The sequence below is a fragment of the Aythya fuligula genome, chromosome 1, assembly GCF_009819795.1.
Source record: "Aythya fuligula isolate bAytFul2 chromosome 1, bAytFul2.pri, whole genome shotgun sequence".
Lineage (NCBI taxonomy): Eukaryota > Metazoa > Chordata > Aves > Anseriformes > Anatidae > Aythya > Aythya fuligula.
In genome coordinates this window covers 82,722,981-82,740,404 of record NC_045559.1, presented here as the reverse complement: position 1 = coordinate 82,740,404, position 17,424 = coordinate 82,722,981, and the positions used below count along the sequence as shown (strand labels likewise).

The window sequence follows — 17,424 nt, the reverse complement described above, 5'->3', positions numbered from 1 at the left end:
TCGGAATGATCGTGGCTGTCCCTTCCTACACGTCTCTGGCTCCTGGTAGACCAGCCGCTGAGATGCACAACCATGGGGCTGTTCCACCGGGCTGCTCCTGCATGCCAAGGAGCAGTCACAGCAGCTAACGCAGGTCGTAGGGAGAGCACCTCTGGAACTGCCTCTCCACTGAGAGCTGGGCCTGAGCTGTCTTGCCCAAGGGTCTCTTCTCCTGCTGATGAGATTCTCTGGTACCCAAGGCTCTTGGGATGGATGCAGCCAACACTGACAGCGGTGCGTGCAATCTGACAGGGTGATCGCGCTGGGCAGGCCCTGAATCCGCTCCCTCCCTCCTTCCCTTCCCTCTTGCCGCTGCCTGCCCGCCCCCCCGGCTGCTCGGCCCCCGCCGTCGCCCCGCCCGGCGGGCGGATGGCCGGAGCCAGGGGCCGGGGCTGCTGCTTGCGGCGGCCGCTGCGGCGGTCGGGGGCGGCGGAGCTGGGCGTCGCCATGGCAGCTCCGGCAGAGGTAGGATGGGGCCCCCACCGCCACCGCGATCGGCCCCCGGCCTCGCCTCCACCGGGATGGGCCGGGCTGGGCTGGGCTGGGCTGGGCTGGGCTGGGCTCGGCCGCCCCCGGCACCCCGCGAGGTGCGGGGCAGCGCCGAGCATCGCACGCCCTGCTCCGGGGGCGCTGCGGCTGGGGAGGGCGGCGGGAGGGGGGGGGCTGCGAGGAAATGCGGCCCCCCGGGGTTAGCGGGGAGGCCTAGCTGCGAACGTGTGACGGTGTCGTGGCGGGGGGATAGGGCTGAGAGGAGCGGGGACAGCTCCGACAAGCCACCATGGGGTGCTCTGCTGCAAGCGGGGGAAAGCCGCAGGTGGTTAGCGAGAAATCAGGGAGAGCCAAAAGGATGGGGAGGGGAGGGGAGGAGATGGGAGCAGCTCGCACGGCCTCGGGGTCTCAGGGGGACTGAGTTTGGGTCAGTTCGGGGTGAGGCCGCCGTCCCCGCAGGGCACAAGTGCGAGGTGTGTTGTGCTGCAGGGCCGCGGGGTTTCGGTGCGGTGCTGGGGTCGGGTGGGATGGGCAGGTTGGAGTCCGGAGTGCTGACAGTGAGAAGCAGGGGTGCAAAGGGTGGCATGGCAGTGGGAGCTGCACATCGGGAGCAGGGGGTGTTGGCACGGGTGTTTGGGAATGGCAGGGAGCAATGCAGATGAGGGCATTGGTTTAAAAGACGGCATTATTAATATGCTGGGTGGGGAGCCTGAGACTGGAACAGCAGGGAGAACAGGGTGTCTGAGGAGCTCGGGAAGGGCCAGAGGTATGCAGGTACCGGCACAAATCTGGGTCTTCTGTTCCCTGAAAGACACAGGAAGAGCTCTGCAAAGCCTAAGTCATGACAATGTGTTTGTGTGGGCAAGGAGAGAGATCTAGGAAGATGGTACGATCTTAAATTACTTTTTTTTTCTTTTCTCTCTTCTACAGTGAACCTCCTGCCCTGAATCTCCAAGGGAACCTTTGTAAAGGATCTTCCCCTCCCCGCCATCTCCTTATTGTTTGCTAGCTCTGCCCTGCGCTGTGCAGGGAAGCTTGAAAGAGCAGGCTGAGCCCTGGAGGACAGCAAAAAGGACAATGCAGTGAGGGTGCTGCGGGGTCTGGGCTAGGAAACTCCCTGAATCTTCTTCCTCACCCTTCGCTCTCCGTCGATGGCTCTCTGACACTCTTGCCAGCACCTCTACCTAGCCACGAGTGTGGCATTTGGTCAGACAGAGGTTACACACTGTGTATACACCACCCTCACCTTTTCTGTGGGACCTTCATCTTCTCTGAAACTCTTTGCTAGTTCCTCGTTCACTAGGGCACTGGGCAACAGGCACCCACTGCTGTCAAACTGTCCGAAGTGCCAGCAGAAGGTGTCCGGGCAGCACGTGAAGTAAGGGGAGCTTTTTCTTTGGGGGAAGAGTAGAGAAAGGTAATGAAATAGATGGAGAGGAAAAGCAAAAGTGAGCATGAGAGACTGAGGGAAGAAGCACCGACAAGTGTTCATGAGAAGGAACGAAGGTGGCAGAAAGAAAGAGAACGGAAAAAACAGGTGAAAGAGTTAGAGCGAGTGGAAGAAATATAAGCAAGCAAAAGGGAAGGGGGGCACTGAAAGTGAGACAGAGCTGAAGGCTGTTACGCCTCGCAGCTGGTAACAATGCCTTGAGGAACCCCCCAGCGTGCGTGCAGCGCAGATGAGGAGGGACGTGGTTCCCCCCGTGCAGAGTCCCTTTGGCCCTCTTACAGTAACCCCGTGGCAGGGACAGGGCGCAGCCTAGCAGGGGCGGCAGCATGGGGGACTCTGAATCAGAGTCCACCTTGCACAACAACTCACTGTGGTGGCTGGCATGCGGGATGCTAGCCTTGTTGGCCAACTCTTGGATTATCCTCAGCATCACAGCCAAACAGCAGAAACACAAGCCCCTGGAGCTGCTGCTCTGCTTCCTTGCTGGGACTCACATCCTTATGGCAGCGGTACCCCTCACCACCTACGCTGTGGTGCAGCTGCGGCGCGAGTCCTCCGACTATGACTGGAACGAGAGCATCTGCAAGGTCTTTGTCTCCACCTACTACACCCTGGCCCTGGCCACCTGCTTCACGGTGGCCTCCCTCTCCTACCACCGCATGTGGATGGTGAGGTGGCCAGTCAACTACCGGCTGAGCAATGCCAAGAAGCAGGCTCTGCACGCCGTCATGGGCATCTGGATGGTGTCGTTCATCCTCTCCACCCTGCCCTCCATCGGCTGGCACAACAACGGTGAGCGGTACTATGCCCGCGGCTGCCAGTTCATTGTCAGCAAGATCGGGCTGGGCTTTGGCGTCTGCTTTAGCCTCCTGCTCCTCGGAGGAATCGTCATGGGCTTGGTGTGCGTGGGGATCACCTTCTACCAGACCCTGTGGGCGCACAGAAGGCTCCAGCAGTGCCGCCATCAGAGGGCAGAGGAAGCATCGTCCTGCTCATCAGCACACAACACTTTCAACGTGCCAGCCATCGTGGTGGAGGACGTGCGGGGCAAAAGGAGGTCCTCGCTGGACGGCTCTGAGTCAGCCAAGACCTCCCTGCAGATGACCAACCTCATCAGCGCCATCGTCTTCCTGTACGACACGCTCACCGGGGTGCCGATCTTGGTAAGCAGCGAGCTCTCCCTGCCCCTTCGCAAAGCCTGCAGCTAAACTAGATTTCTGTCTGTCTCAGGTTTTAGAGAAGAAGCTCTGCCTCCCGTCCACCAGTCACACAGCTGCCACATCTGAATCTTGTGTTACTCTGAGGGGGGATTTTAAAAAAGGTTGAGGTAGTTCTCTCGCCCTTCCACAGGAACATTTTCCTAAGACAGGTCCGACCCTGGGAAATACACACCACAGCCGAAAGCACTGTGAAAGTTTTAAGTGGCCAAGAGGAGACTGGAGAGGAGATTATTCTGCAAATGTACAGGAATGCACAGGGGCATCTACCCTTGTAAAAAGGATGAGATTTCTGTCTCTCCAGTTTGCTTCTGGAGAACAGATACACCAGCTTTAACAGCTGTTGTAGAGAGTTGTCTTTTTTCCTTCTGCTAGTGTGTTTGTAGTCAGCATTCAGGTTTTGGCTGGCTGGTCAATTCTCTGCAAAACTGGAGAGCTGAGGAAGTTCTTAAAATGAACTATTAAGAGAACAGAGGCTTTAATCATATTTTTTTTTTTTCCAGTCTCTGTGTCTTTTCTTTGTACCTATTTAGCTTCAGCTCATAATGAGCACAGGGAAGAAGGGATGGTAACACCAAGTCTCATATTAGAGAGATCACAGCGCACAATACGCTCCAGCAAACCATGAACAATTTTTCAAAGGGGCATGGGGTATTAACTTGATGAACCCTTTACTGACAGATGATATTCTACTACAGAAGTGACTCTTGTTATCCTTCTCCTTTGATCCCCATTTCTGTCTCCTTTATTGGCCTTGTCTCTCTCTCCTACCGACAAGGTTGTGAGCTTTTTTAGCCTGCGCTATGACACGGCCCCCACCTGGATGGTCCTCGCCGTGCTCTGGTGCTCCATGGTGCAGACCCTGCTGCTCCCCTCCTTCATCTGGTCCTGCGAGCGCTACCGAGCGGATCTCCGCACCGTGTGGGAGCAGTGCGTGGCTATCATGTCTGAGGAGGACGGAGATGACGGTAAGCCCCTCACTGTCCAACATTCACCTTTCTTCAATAACCCCCTTCCCAAAATACTACAGTGGCCTGCCTTGGGAAAGGGACATAATGGCACTGGGAGAGATGTTGTGGGCGGCTGTATGGGATTCCTGTTAGAGTTTGGATTCAGTAAGCAGGTATTATTTAGAAACTTATTCTGAAAATTTATTCTGGAGCAGGCTCTGCCGTTCGCTTGCTGCCTTAGGACTCGCTAGCATCCCAGCAAAATCAATGCAACAACCTACAGATTAGATAAAAGAGTAGAGACAATGTGTAGCTGTCAAACCACATTGAAAGAGACACACCCCCAGGCCTCAGCCCAACTTGCTGATACAAAGGTCCAAGTTCTGGCAGGGAGAGATTGCAAAGTGAGACAGAAGAAACAAGGTGGTCTTTGTATCCTTTAGCCCTGCTGGCAGCAGAAAGAAAAGGTCCTTGTTCAGAGACGAGTCTCGATGGCTGCAAGTAGTGCAGCAGAAGTCAGACAAGCATTAGGATGGCATCAAGGTGTCCTGATAATGCTCATCTTCTGTCTGAGAAGTGTTGCCTGTCATTCTCTTTGCCAACAGATGGCGTGTGTGACGATTATGGTGATGGCAGGATCTGCAAAGTGAGATTTGATGCCAACGGTGCTGCAGCTGTGAAGCGGGACTCTCGGGATATCAAACTGCTACCCATGCACCACATGTTGTTGCCCCAGGACAAGGTGCATTATCTGCAGGTGAGCTGTCGGCTGTCGGGGCAGCCCCACGACCCACCTCCTTCCCTGTCGGTCTCCCGTATGTTTGTGTTCTGTGGACTCTCCTCTCTCGGAAGGCCTCAGATACTCCCCTTCCGTTCTGCCTCTTCTCCAAGTCTTCCATCAATCACCTGCCTCCTTCTCCATTTCCCAGGTCCCTATCTCCCGGAGAATGTCACATGATGAGACTAACATCTTCTCCACCCACCGCTCCACTCCATCCTTCCTACACAAGTGGTCTTCATCTGACGACATCCGCATTTCCACCCCCCGCAAGCCTGGAGTCCCCAGCTTCTTGCCTCCTCAGCTGCATGACTACCAGCACCGCCGGCGGCCCCCGGAAGACGAGCTGACAACCCTACGGCAGTTTTTGGAGGGGGGGCTGGTGCCGCGGGTGTCCAGCTCCAGCGCCTGCTTCTTCCGAGATGAGATCACCACCTTCATCGACGAGACGCCGCAGCCCACCCCAGCCTGCAGCCCACGGCACTCCCGTCTCCCGCTGGCATCGCGCCGCGAGCGCCGCCTCTCCCTCGGCAGCAGGGAGGAGGAGAGCGCCGACCGGCCGCGGCGCTGCTCGCTGGCCGGCAACGAGGCCTGGCATCGGCAGGACGGGGAGCAGGCGCCACGGGAAAGGACGCCTGAGGCCTGCGAGGCACAGACCTTCCAGGAGCCCAAACTCTGAGAGACAGCATCGGAAACGTGCAGTGCCATCACGATTTTTAAATGAAACTCCAGACGTCCCCCTAGTCCTGGGACCCCGAGTACTAATTCGCATTCTCATCTTTCTCGCCAGCAGGCAGGAAACGCGGCACCCCGTGGTGGTGGTGGGGTAAAAGAAGTGTGACAGACCTGCAGAACGGAGCTCTACAGACACGGACACGGACCTGTGCCTGCTCGCAGGTTACAGAGGCACCCGCCGCCGCCACAGCCATTTGGCACCCTTGCCGGTCCCGTCCCCTTGTGAACTCCACCCTCGCATTCGCTCTGCCCTGAGAGACAAGGCAGGCACGGAATGGTATTAAAATTCTATATTTGGAGTGTCGATCGTGTCTGTTTTTAAAATAATATATTAGCAATAATCTTGTTTCCACGGAAACAGAATGATTGGCCCAATGCTTAACGAAGCTAAGCTGGCTTCTGGAAGGGAAAGACGCCAAACGTGCAAGGCTCCCTCCCGCAGCAGTGCGTCCGGAGGGCAGCGGATTGCCAAAAGCCTGAGGAAAGGGAAGGAGGCTTGTGTTGAGGAGTTGTGATGGGGTGACGAGATTCCATGTCAGGGGAGACTTAGGCTGCCTGTAGCTAAACGGGAGCTGCCTCTGTGGTCTTTGAGGCAACCTCTGGCTTGAAAACATGTTATCTCCGGAAAGACCCCGAGCCGTGAAGTTGTGTTTTACTATCCCCCCCCCTCCCCGGTGGTAGACAGCGGGTCGGGGCGCACCGCGCGGTGGCGTGCCGCCCCCACCGACCACCACCTCCAGCCTCGCCGCCCGCCCCGCTGGGCGTGCCCGGAGCCTCCTCCTCCTCCTCCTCTTCTTCCTCCTCGTCCTCCTGGGCGGCTCGGCCATGGCCCCGCTGCCCTGCTTCCTCCTCCTCCTCCTCGGCGCTGCCTCCGCCACGTCCCCGCCGTCTCGCCTGGCCCCCTACGACCTGCTGTACGCCGACGGGGTGCGGGCGTACTTCGCCCGCGACTGGGGGCGGGCGGCCGAGCTGCTACAGCGCTCCCTGCACAGCTACGCGGGGCTGCGGGCCGCCCGCCGCTCCTGCCGGGCCTCCTGCCGTCGGGAGGCCGCTTTCCTCGGCGATCCGCCGGCCGCCCGGCCCTGGGAAGCGGCGCTCTTCGAGCGGGTGCTGCAGCGAGCCGACTGCCTGCAGCACTGCCTGGGCGGCCGCCTGGGCGCTGCGCCCTCCGCGCACCGCGCCAGCCTGGCCGTCCGCAGGGACTTCGAGCAGAGGGAGCCCTACAACTACCTGCAGGTCGCCTTCTTCCAGGTGGGGCGGCGAGGCCAGCCCCCTGCTCAAGGGGCTGGGGAGGGTGCGAGCGAGGCGGTGGGGAAGGGGGGTTAAGGGGCGCTGGCTTTTCCCCGCAGCTGAAGAAGCTGGATCAGGCCGTGTCGGCTGCACACACGTTCTTCGTCGCCAACCCGCAGCACCTGCAGATGCGGGAGGACATGGAGAAGTACCGGCGGATGTCGGGGGTGAAGGCGGACAACTTCCGAGACCTGGAGGCGGCTCCGCACTGGGTAAGGCTTCGGTGCAGAAGTGGGCATCAGCAGCTCGTACCACATCCTAGGGGTGCATGGAGACGAGGTACCACGCATCAGCGAAGCCACGCTATAACGATTCTGACACAGAGGTTTTACACTGACAATTACAGCAGGCTGCAGGGTCTTGGAGAAGTACATTTAAACCCAGAGGAATCACACTTTGTGGTGGGCAGGCCCCTAGGTATTAGAGCAACTATCCAGAGTCTCAGACTCAAAGTCTCAGGGAGTCCTCTCGTGTCGCCCACGCTAACAGGGAGCCCGGGTCTGTCCTTTGTAGGAAGCGTATGAGGCTGGCATGCAGCACTACAATGCAGATGAGTACCTGCAGGCTGTGGACAGACTGGAGGAGTCGCTCAGAGAGGCACTGTCAGCACTAGAAGAGTGCCGTGCCCTGTGTGAAGGGCCTTTGGAGGAAGAGGAGGAAGAGGAGGAGGAGGAGATGCAGCCTGGCCTCTATGAAGCCATTGCAGGTAGTGTTAGAGGCACAGAGGGATGGGTAGGAAGGCCGTATCTTCCTATGGTGGGCATGCCCCATTCTCCAGTGCTCATATCTGGCAGAGCTGCTGGCTTTCATTGCTTCTCTTTCTTGCAGCCCATTATATTCAGGTTTTGAAGTGCAGACAGCAGTGCGTCCTTGATATTGCCACGAAGCCAGGGCGGATTTCTGCCACAGAAGATTTCATACCCTCTCATCTTGATTTGCTACAGTTTGCCTACGACCAAGGTGAGCGCAGCTACAAACCAGTGGGTGATGCTGTGGCACCCCTAAGCTTGCCACTTGTCTCTGGACCTGGAGGGCAGAATGTCACAGGGAGAAGCAACCCACTTACCTGAGCTCTACCTCTTCCCTTCTTCTGCCCCCATCTCCCCTGCTCTGCCCAGAGCCTCTCTTCTCTTGCTCAAGCCCAAGCCTGAGTCTGTAGCTACCTTGGGAGAGGTCTCTTGTTCTCTGCTTCAGTCTAGTTGTGCAGCTTCCATAACATAAGGCTGTTTCCACTGTGTGTGTGGAAAAATCTTTCCTACAGCACTCTTTAATTCAAGTCCTCACCCCATGTCAGGCCCCCGTGTCTTATCTAGAGCATATGCATGCATCTCCTGTCAACAGTGGTGTTCCTTCCAAGTCAGCCCTGCCTGCCCTAGGTGAAATGATGGCTTCTCCTGACACTGGTCATTCTGTCACTTTTACTTGCGCCTCATCTCTTCTCTTGGACACTTCCACTCCCTTTTATACTCACCCAACTGCCTGTCATCTCCTCTGTCAGACCACTGGAAAAACTTGTATCTCAAAGAAGCCTTCAGGCTTCTTTGCCTCATCATGTCTGTTTGGTGAGGGATGTGGGATTGTCCTTCCTCATATATCTTATACATGCATGTATATATATTATATTTAAGGCATGCATTTAATAAATATATTAAATATCTATAGAAAAAATATTTATTTTAAAAATGTATTTATTTCTCTGTCTCCTCTAAATGAGCTCTCACTAAATACTGAAAGTGGGCCCATTCTTTGCCTGGCTTATTCCCTGTATTCTCTGCCCATTGCTCAGCAGAGGCGCAGCAAGGCAGGGATTGGTGTGTATTCAGTGCTAGGCCTCCTACTGCCAGATCCTGACCAGGACTTTGGCTGCAGCTGGCCTATACATATTTGCTGCTAATGCCAAGTCTTCCAGAGACATACCTGTTTGTTCTGTTTTGTCCCTGCCCTAGTTGGGAACCAGGCGCTGGCTGCTGAATGTGCTGCTTCCTATTTGCTCTTCTATCCCACGGATGAGCCAGTATTGGAGAAAATGAAGCAGTACCAAACAGAGCTCGGAGAGGACACAACTGTCACGGCAAGAGAGGTAGTAACAACCCCAGGTCTGTACTTTCTGGCCCTCCCCTGTCCCATACAACAGGATCCCAGGTCTAGGAGACAAAAAGGGAAATGTGTCTTAATGCAGATGTATGCCAAGCCCAAGAGTGAAGACATTGGAACCTGAGTTTGCTTTTACTCTGTACCAAGCAGAGTCTTTCTGGGACAGAAGTGGGCCCTCATAGCAAACAGCAGTGTGTGGCAGAAGGTTTCTGCCCTGGATGGGGTTCCCTTTTGTGGAGTGGTTGTTTGACAGCCTCTTTTCTTCCATAGAATATTCACCATTATGTGCAGAGATCTCTGATGGAGAAGAAGTTGATTTACTATGCAGTGGAGCATCTAGGAGGAACTTTTAATGACCCTGTAAGTAACGATACCATCTTAATCCTACTGCCCTGATTTCACCAAGACAGTAGCTTGATCTTGTTTCGGTAGCACCTGATCCAGAAGGGATCAGATGCTGTTGAGCAGGATCCCCAAGTACTTGTGAGGTGGATTTTTTAAGGCTTTTCTGCTGCTTCACAACTGAAGCTAGTTGGAAACTGCTGTAGTAAGCATATACATTAGCCCAATCTGATGGTCCTCAGCTTCAGACCAGAACCATTGGTCTGATCCCCCATGGAGAAGGGGGACAAGGAACTATCTGTTTGTCCTGATCTGCTCTGGGAGAAGTTTGCTTTGTGGTGAGCCGTCTGTATTTGTTCCTACAGGATCTTTGGACTCCAGATGAGCTGATTCCTGAAAGCCTAAAGCAGAAATACAGGTAAGGTTGGATGAGTTGACTAGGACTGAAAATGAAGTTTGGAAGTAGGGGATGGGGGCAGACTGGCAGGGGTGATATAAGGAAGAGTAATACAGAGGAATTGGCAAAGCAGGAATAGCAAGTGAAATGCTGACTGCAGAGGAGGGTTTGACATAGCTCTGTGCTGACAGCCCTGGTCTGTGTTTTTTCCCTTGCTCCCGAGAGAGGATCAAGAGAAGCAAAAGCAGGAAACTCTGGATGTAGAAGAGAGGGAGAAGAGGGGTGAGTAAAAGCATGAAGAAGGATTTGGATGCAGTCAGCTAAGCTAAATGCTGTCTTTGCTTCCATCCTCAGACATTTGAATGCTAGCGTACATGCAGACTGACTTGAATGGCTCGGCACATCTTCTCACTGTTTCTTTTCTCTATCTGTGATGCATGTGTATCTTGAAAAATCTCGCTGCATTACCTCTCTGGGATGGGAACTTAAAGAGCACTGTGGTTGGAGAAGCTGCCTGGATATTTGACGAGCCTGTGGACATGCAGATCCCTGTTCAGTGCAGCTGGTGTGGACAGGCAGGAGCGAAACCTGCACGAAACCTGGTTCAACTCCGCCACCCCATTTCAAACAGCATTTTTCTGAAGGGGACAAAGAGAAGGCAGGGGGGAATGGAAACTGGAACCAGACTATTCAGCTTGGGCAAGTCTTTCCCTGAAAAACACCATTCCAAATGTTTTGTGGCTGAATGCTAAAGGCTGCAATGCAGAGTCCTGTATTCTTGCTGGTCCTGTACTCTTGCAGGACTCTTGTCATCTTTGGTTGAAGTAGCCCCAAGCGATTCTCTTGCTGTGTCATGTGAAAGCAGGTCATTCTGAGAGCCTGAGTGCGTTGGCACTTCTTACCATTCAGAGGTGAGAGGAGGGGAGGGGGGAAGAAGACCAAAGATCAGAAGGTTAAGTTATTACCTAATAAGCATCGCTTCTCTTTGGGACTGGAGAAATTAGGAAGATGCACTGGAGGTACTTCTGGGGTAAGATGCGTGATAGACAGGAGGGTTGATGGAGGTGTTTACCTGCTTCTTTTCTCCAGAGCCTCACCCCAGGAGGCTGGACCTGTTCTGCTGCTGCGATCCACAGTGCATTCAGCTGTCCCCAGCTCCCTGCTGCTCTCCCAGCAAGCCCCACGTTTCTGCTGGCTCCTGAAGCACTTGCTGTAGGCCAGCTCCCCCAGCTGATGCTCTGGTTCCCCTGAAGCATGTGAGGGGTGCAGGTGGCCCAGATCTGCGAGGAATTAGCACTTCTGGGGAAGTGTCCTGTCTTCCCAGAGAATGTATAGTGTCTCTCTACTTCCTGGTCCAGGCTGGGGGTTGGTGTCTGAGGGCTTCTTATCCAAAGCGTGCTCATCTCTGTCTGTGCTTCCTGCTCCTACAGGTCCGTTGCCTTTTGAGGGTATCACTGTCACCATGGATTCCCGACAGATGAATGGAACCCACAGGGTTGTGTTTGACAGAGTCCTGACGGAGTCTGAGTGCAAAGACCTTCTCCGGCTGACGAAGGTGAGGCCTGGATGTTGTAGGAGCTGCTGTGTATGTCCTTCCCTCCTCAGCAGGCAAGATTGTAATGTTGCTGTGAGGAGAAAAGGCAACCTAATGTGTGTCCTCTGCATTGTTCTGCTCCAGGCAGCGGCAGGAACAGGAGATGGCTACCGAGCGAGGCGGTCCCCTCATACCCCACATGAGAGATTTGAAGGGTTAACTGTGCTGAAGGCCACTCAGGTAAGTGGCTCTGTGAGTCTTCTTGGTTATCCGTAAAGCATGTTTACCACCCAAGCGTTTTTCTCCCTGAAGTGCTCTCTGGACAGGGTCACGGGTATGTTATCTTCCTTACAAGAACACGTGCAGCTTCTCCTGACCCTCCACATTCACATTAAGGCACATTGTACGCGGAGGGCTTGACAAGCACCTTCTCTCTTGCGGGGCAGGATTTCGGGATTGTTATTTGTCCCCATGCAATAGTCTTAAAGACACGCATAGCTTAGAATTGTGGAATAATTTAAGGTGGAAGATTCTCTACTCTAGGCTGAAGAAATGCAGCCCTTTCAGCGTTTCTTCTAAGTCATGCGCTCCAAGCCTCCAGCCGTCTTAAGACCCTCCACTGAAGACTCACACCAGTTTTCCTGTGTCCCTCCTGTACTGGGGGACACAAAATGATGCATTCCAGATGTGTTTCATATGCTGAGTAGAGGGCAAGAATCACTGCACCATATAGGTGCACTCCTGACATGTTTTCTTGAGGAAAACAAGTTCTTTTCTTTTCTGTGTGACCACAGGACTTCATGCAGATCTGTTCTTCTGTGCTGTGTACATGTGTCATTTCTTAGAGTGTCTCTAAGTATTCTAACAGGCTTATTTTTCACTTGTAGCTGGCCCAGAATGGGGACGTGGACTGGAGAGATGCCAAATTGCTTCTGCAGGCCAGTGAGAAATCACGGAAAATCATAGAATCCTATTTCACTCCTGGAAAGAAACTGCATTTCTCATTCACACACCTTGTGTGCCGCACAGCTGTAGAAGGTAAAGAATGCTTCACCCTGCTAGTCCCTTTCTCCTGGAGAGTCTCCTTCCCAGCCCCAGCCACATGCTCTCAGGAGACTCTCATCCCTTTACTCTCAACGCACCCCTCACTCTATTCCTTATTCTCTCTTGAGATTTAAAATGCCCTTATTCCTTTTTGCAACTTCCCTTTTCAGAGGAGCAGGAAGGTCGCATGGATCTCAGTCATCCTGTCCATGCTGATAATTGTCTGTTGGATCCTGAGGGGAAAGAGTGCTGGAAAGAGCCACCTGCTTATGTCTACAGGGATTACAGGTAAGAGAAGGGGATCATGTGGAGATCAAAATGTCTTCCTGGCCCCAAAAGAGGATGAGCTCAGCCTGTAGAAACTAGGCCATTGGTTTGGGTTGTTGGGTCAAAGCCAGCCAGGGCTGTAGCATCAGACAGAAGGCTCCATCAGTGGCTTCAGAATGAGCTGTAAAACTCCTCCTCTAGGCTGGGAAGATCTACCCTTTACACCTCCTCCCTCTCCACATCCAGCGTCAACAGAGAGCAGGTTGAGACTGGGAGGCTTCTTGGACCTAGAACCATGATATTAAATTGTCTTGTCTACTTGTCTATCACAATACTACCGTCCACTTCTTGCCCTTAAGACAAGATATTTCTTTCAATCTTGTTCTGTCTTTCACAGCCTAGCTGCTCCATTGTCCACACGTTATAGGAGAGGGAGAACCAGGCTCCTTGGATTTCCTTTGTTTGAGCTGTCATTGTATTTTGGTGGCTGTTCTCCCATTGATCTCTGAGGATTCACTGTCAGTACTTTGTGTTGGGATTCTTCATTACATGCGAGAGGCTGTTCCAGCTTGTAGTAGGTTTTGTTACACTTCTGTGAAACAAACAAACACATTTTCAAGGTAATAAGTGTTGCACGCCGCAACCGGATGAGGCCAGGTCACTACAGTTTATTCTCACTATTCAACATCTCAGGCAACCAAATATTCACCAGGCAACCAAAAATCTTACATGCCTTTTCTTTGAGTGGCATCTGAACCCAGAGCAGAATTTTTCTCTGTGCAGTCTATAGTAGGAATGTGGGACTTAGAGGTAATTCTGTTTGGTATCATTAATTCCATTTCCCTTCTTCCATGGATGTTGACTTGGTATAGTCAGATCATAAAGTTACAAGGCTCCATCTCATGACTGGTTAGCTCTCTATTTATCTTGTGAGAAGGTTATCCTGTCACCTTACTCCTCACTGGACAATACGATTCTCTGACTTGTACCACAATGCATATTAAAGTGTCTTTCTTGGAACTGTGCCACCGAGCTGTTTCTCGGAATATTCCTGCTCTCTTGCAGAGTGAAGTATGATAGACCAACCAACTCAACAAGGGCTTGAGCTCTTCAGCTGTCTTTTTAAAAGAGGCCCCTATGCACAAGACGATCAAAGAAACACTATTTTAAAACTTCCTCGATCTGTTCTGTGTATTTGTGCTATGGTCACGATAATCAAAATATTAAACAAAGTTGGGCCCAGCAGTCCAAGAGTTCCCGTAATCCTCCTCCCAGTGAACAGTACTGCTGTCAGTGCCACTTGTGCAATATTCAGTGTGTGCTGTTCACACGCTGTTCTTCACCTTCTCTGTGTTCATTAATAACTTCTTTAGTGGCAGTGCTCTGAATACTTTGTTTTAACAGAGTCCAAAACTCCTGAAACAGAGCACGTTGTCGTTCTCTGGGAAATGAACTGTTTTGTCAAAGACTGTGTAACTACCCCAGTCTGCTTTTAGTACACCCATGTTACATTTTAAAACCATTTTCCATTTACCTCTTGTCCTTCAATTACCTGTCTCCTGAGAAATGGATTTGAAAGCCCTGCAGACTGCTGAGGTCAGGCTGATGGGCCTATTTATGCTTCAGCCAATATTGCTATCCTCCTGCCCTTTTGTACAGGTGAGAGCTCTCCTTGCTTTTCTCAAGTCGTGTCACCATCCTGACTTCAGTCTTTTTAAAAACGCTGTGGGGAGAAGAGCTGTAACTTTCTGGACTTCAGGGTTGGTAATCCTGTCATTGTCCTTATATCTTTAACATTTTGCTTCACCAGCCATAGTGTTGATATCTGTTTCATACACGGAGTCCATTAATGAGCCTCTTTTGTTCCTCTGGCGTTCTTTGTCAGCTTAATTGAATACCAAGAGGAACTCAGGCTTTTTTTTCTCATTTAGTTGACTGTGGTCTCACCTGCATCTCACACTTACCTTATCACTTCTCTTTTTGTCTAGTATGAGTAAAGAAATTTCTTGTTTTATTTTTCTTTTCCACATGCATCAAGCCTCTTTTTGACCATTGTTATATCACCCTTTATTCCTTAATTCTTAAGATGTAACTTTCTTTGTTAATTAATCTCCTCTTCCAGGCCTTGCATTATTCCCAATATTAAAACATAAAATCAGAACCAAGGTCCATTTAGCACAGGACATTGTCACAACGGTGCCACAGATGCATGCAGCAGAGTATTTAAAAATAAATAAATAAATCAGGATGAGTGTGTAGAGCTAACTCCATGGAGTATGCTTCCAGCTTCTTGTGGCTTGCAGTTCAGGGACTCCCCTAAGATAGGCACTGCTGTGTTTAAATCCCCAAAAGGATTCTTCTGGTAACTGGTCTAGGCACTTTTTGAACCTCTGGCATCAATCGGGTGCCATGCTTTCCTGTGACAAGTAGAGTGGGGAAACACCTCAGATAGATGTGTTTCACTGTCCATATGTCCTTTTTCTTTTCGTCCACAGTGGCATTCTCTACCTCAATGATGACTTCCAAGGTGGGGGGCTTTTCTTCACTGAAATGGACGCTGTGACTGTCACAGTAAGTCTGGGACTGGCCAAAGGAAGGAAAAAGGACTGAGGGTGATTTTTAGGATGGGTGGGGAGGAAAACAGTTGGTTATTGGATCCCACTACTCCAAAAACAAAACAGTGCTTGTGCTGTGGGAGATTCAAATAGAGGCAGCTAAAGGCAAATTGAGGCAAATCTCAGACAGGGGAGAGATTAACTCCTTTCTAGCAGAGAGATTCCAGGCTCTTCCAGTCTGTGGGAGCCTGTGACCTCTGTTTTCCCGTTGGTTTTCTCTGTCCCCCTCCTGGGCCTACTCTGCTCATATACTCTGGCAGTGGATATCTGGAGGCTCTTTGCTGTCCCACACTCCCAGAGGCAAGATAATCTTTGTAGAAGGACAATGTACCCCAGAGCAAGGGCTTCTGGCTTCATTGTCTCTTCTCTCTCGTGGCAGGCCAAGGTGCGTCCGAAGTGTGGGAGGCTGGTAGCCTTCAGCTCTGGCAAGGAGAACCCCCACGGCGTGCGGGCAGTGAGCCGTGGTAGGCGCTGCGCCATCGCTCTCTGGTACACACACTCCCAGGAGCATGCTGAGCAGGTAAAGGACCATGCTGGAGAAACATGTACAAGCTCCTCCAGGCTAGATCAAATCCCCTGGGGAATGGGTTTTGAGTCTTCCCATGGGGCAGCAGTTGTTCTCTGACAAGGTACTTGGTGGAGGGATCAGACAGTGGTGGGTCCTACAAGAGGGAAGGGCTCCAGTGGGGCTGGATGGATGTGGCAAAGACAAGGTCTGTCGTGTTAGCCCCTGCGAGCAGGTCTGAAATCCTAGCAGAGAGGGGTTCATATCGTTTCTCTCCATGGCTGCAGGAGCGGGTGAAGGCAGAGGAGCTGATGGAGCAGAGAGCCACGGAGCAGAACCAGCCTGAAGGAGAAGAGTATCAGGGCGCTGACCACAGCAGCAGGTCCTCCTCAGAGCCCCTCGCTCCCGATGGCAGAGCCGGGCCCGTGAGCCGGCGGCACAAGCCTGGCTCGGACAGGAGGCAGCAACCCAAGCAGACAAGGGCCAGAGATGAGTTCTGAGTACGCAGGGCCCCAGGGCAGGACTTGCACTCACAGGGGGCTGGCAGGTGTTGGTAGTACGAGGACCACGAAGGCCTAAAGCAGTTTATTAGCATGCTAGAGCCGTAGCGACGGGGAGGGTTGCAGCTTTCTTCTCTGTGACATCCCAGCAGCTGAAAAGCAGGAGCGGGGACGGTGTATTAAGGTTAGCAACTCCTGGATCTTTCTTTAATGCCCTGCCAACGCGTTTGTGTCACTCAGAAGTAAGAGCACAGGCTCCCCTCACCCTGCTCCTCTCAGAGCCAGCTTGGTCATACAGGGACAAAGACAAGAGCTGGAGGAGGAGCCTGGGGACATTCAGGAGCAAGGGCAGTCTCACATTCAGGAATTCAAAAAGGAGAAGCCTCTGAATTTCCTCGGTGCCTGCAAACTCCAGAACCTCGAGATTGGCATGTGACAGAGTAGATGAGGGACTGTGAATATATATGGAATAAAAGCAAAATGCCAGATACATGTGGTGGGAGCTTGAGTCTGTACACCATGAGGGGACACATGTAGACGGGATCCTGGTGAAAATTAAACAACAGAAGGAGATTGAGCCCTCAGTGAGAGAAAACAAAGTATTTGCCCAGATGCCAGATACTTCCAATAAGGGAGGGCGAGAAAGTCAGCTCTAACTGCTGCCACAACTAACCCACTGGAAAGGGGGTGAAGTACCCTTAAGAAAAAGTATTGTGCACTCACATTTCACTGTAGCAAGGCCTCTCTTCCTTCTTTTTTTTTTTTTTCTTCTCCATTCACCAAATTGTCCCTGAAAGCAGAAGAGATATTTTGTTTACCATTTTCTATGCTGATATAAAGACAATCTGCTGTCACTGCCCAGGGGATTAGTGTCCAGAGATGGGATTATATTGTAGCCAAACAGGAATTGAATGAGGTGGATATGGGGCATCAAAATGAGCAGTGACCCTTTTCCTGGGAAGCACCAGAGCTGTGAAACAGGCCTCGATGAGAGCTATGCATGGAGACTGCAATCATGATTTGAAAGGGAAGAACTGGAGAGTCAGGGCAGGTGGTTTAAAGTGTGCATGCAGGTGTTCCCCTCATTGCTGTCGGCTCAAGGCCCCTGCCCAGTGGAAGCTGTTGTGCTCAGCCCCATCCCCGCAATGCTGGAGGAGCAGAACTGGAGCAGGGAAGCC

General features: G+C 52.4%; 2 protein-coding genes across 2 annotated transcripts; both read left to right on the top strand.

Moving 5' to 3' along the window:
- The first annotated feature begins 439 nt into the window (after positions 1–439).
- On the top strand, positions 440–5,962 carry GPR162 (G protein-coupled receptor 162). The gene is made up of 5 exons (XM_032208219.1): positions 440–504; positions 1,459–3,141; positions 3,974–4,163; positions 4,751–4,902; positions 5,075–5,962. Exons 2-5 carry the CDS (start codon positions 2,305–2,307, stop codon positions 5,600–5,602), a joined length of 1,707 nt encoding a protein of 568 aa, XP_032064110.1. The 5' UTR covers positions 440–504; positions 1,459–2,304; the 3' UTR covers positions 5,603–5,962.
- Positions 5,963–6,483: 521 nt separating this feature from the next.
- Positions 6,484–16,736, top strand: P3H3 (prolyl 3-hydroxylase 3). The gene is made up of 15 exons (XM_032208131.1): positions 6,484–6,909; positions 7,008–7,160; positions 7,462–7,654; positions 7,777–7,908; positions 8,895–9,028; positions 9,313–9,402; positions 9,750–9,802; positions 10,005–10,063; positions 11,212–11,336; positions 11,460–11,555; positions 12,203–12,353; positions 12,530–12,647; positions 15,122–15,197; positions 15,621–15,761; positions 16,034–16,736. The coding sequence occupies exons 1-15, from the start codon at positions 6,484–6,486 to the stop codon at positions 16,244–16,246; spliced, it is 2,160 nt and encodes a 719-aa protein (XP_032064022.1). The 3' UTR covers positions 16,247–16,736.
- Positions 16,737–17,424: the final 688 nt, after the last annotated feature.

Excerpts from the sequence above, each read along its gene's own strand:
- GPR162 (XM_032208219.1), top strand. The coding sequence starts at position 2,305 with ATGGGGGACTCTGAATCAGAGTCCACCTTGCACAACAACTCACTGTGG. Across the intron at positions 3,142-3,973 it reads TCACCGGGGTGCCGATCTTG|GTTGTGAGCTTTTTTAGCCT; the intron begins GTAAGCAGCGAG and ends CCTACCGACAAG. Across the intron at positions 4,164-4,750 it reads TGAGGAGGACGGAGATGACG|ATGGCGTGTGTGACGATTAT; the intron begins GTAAGCCCCTCA and ends CTTTGCCAACAG.
- P3H3 (XM_032208131.1), top strand. The coding sequence starts at position 6,484 with ATGGCCCCGCTGCCCTGCTTCCTCCTCCTCCTCCTCGGCGCTGCCTCC. Across the intron at positions 7,161-7,461 it reads TGGAGGCGGCTCCGCACTGG|GAAGCGTATGAGGCTGGCAT; the intron begins GTAAGGCTTCGG and ends TGTCCTTTGTAG. Across the intron at positions 9,403-9,749 it reads GAGGAACTTTTAATGACCCT|GATCTTTGGACTCCAGATGA; the intron begins GTAAGTAACGAT and ends TTGTTCCTACAG.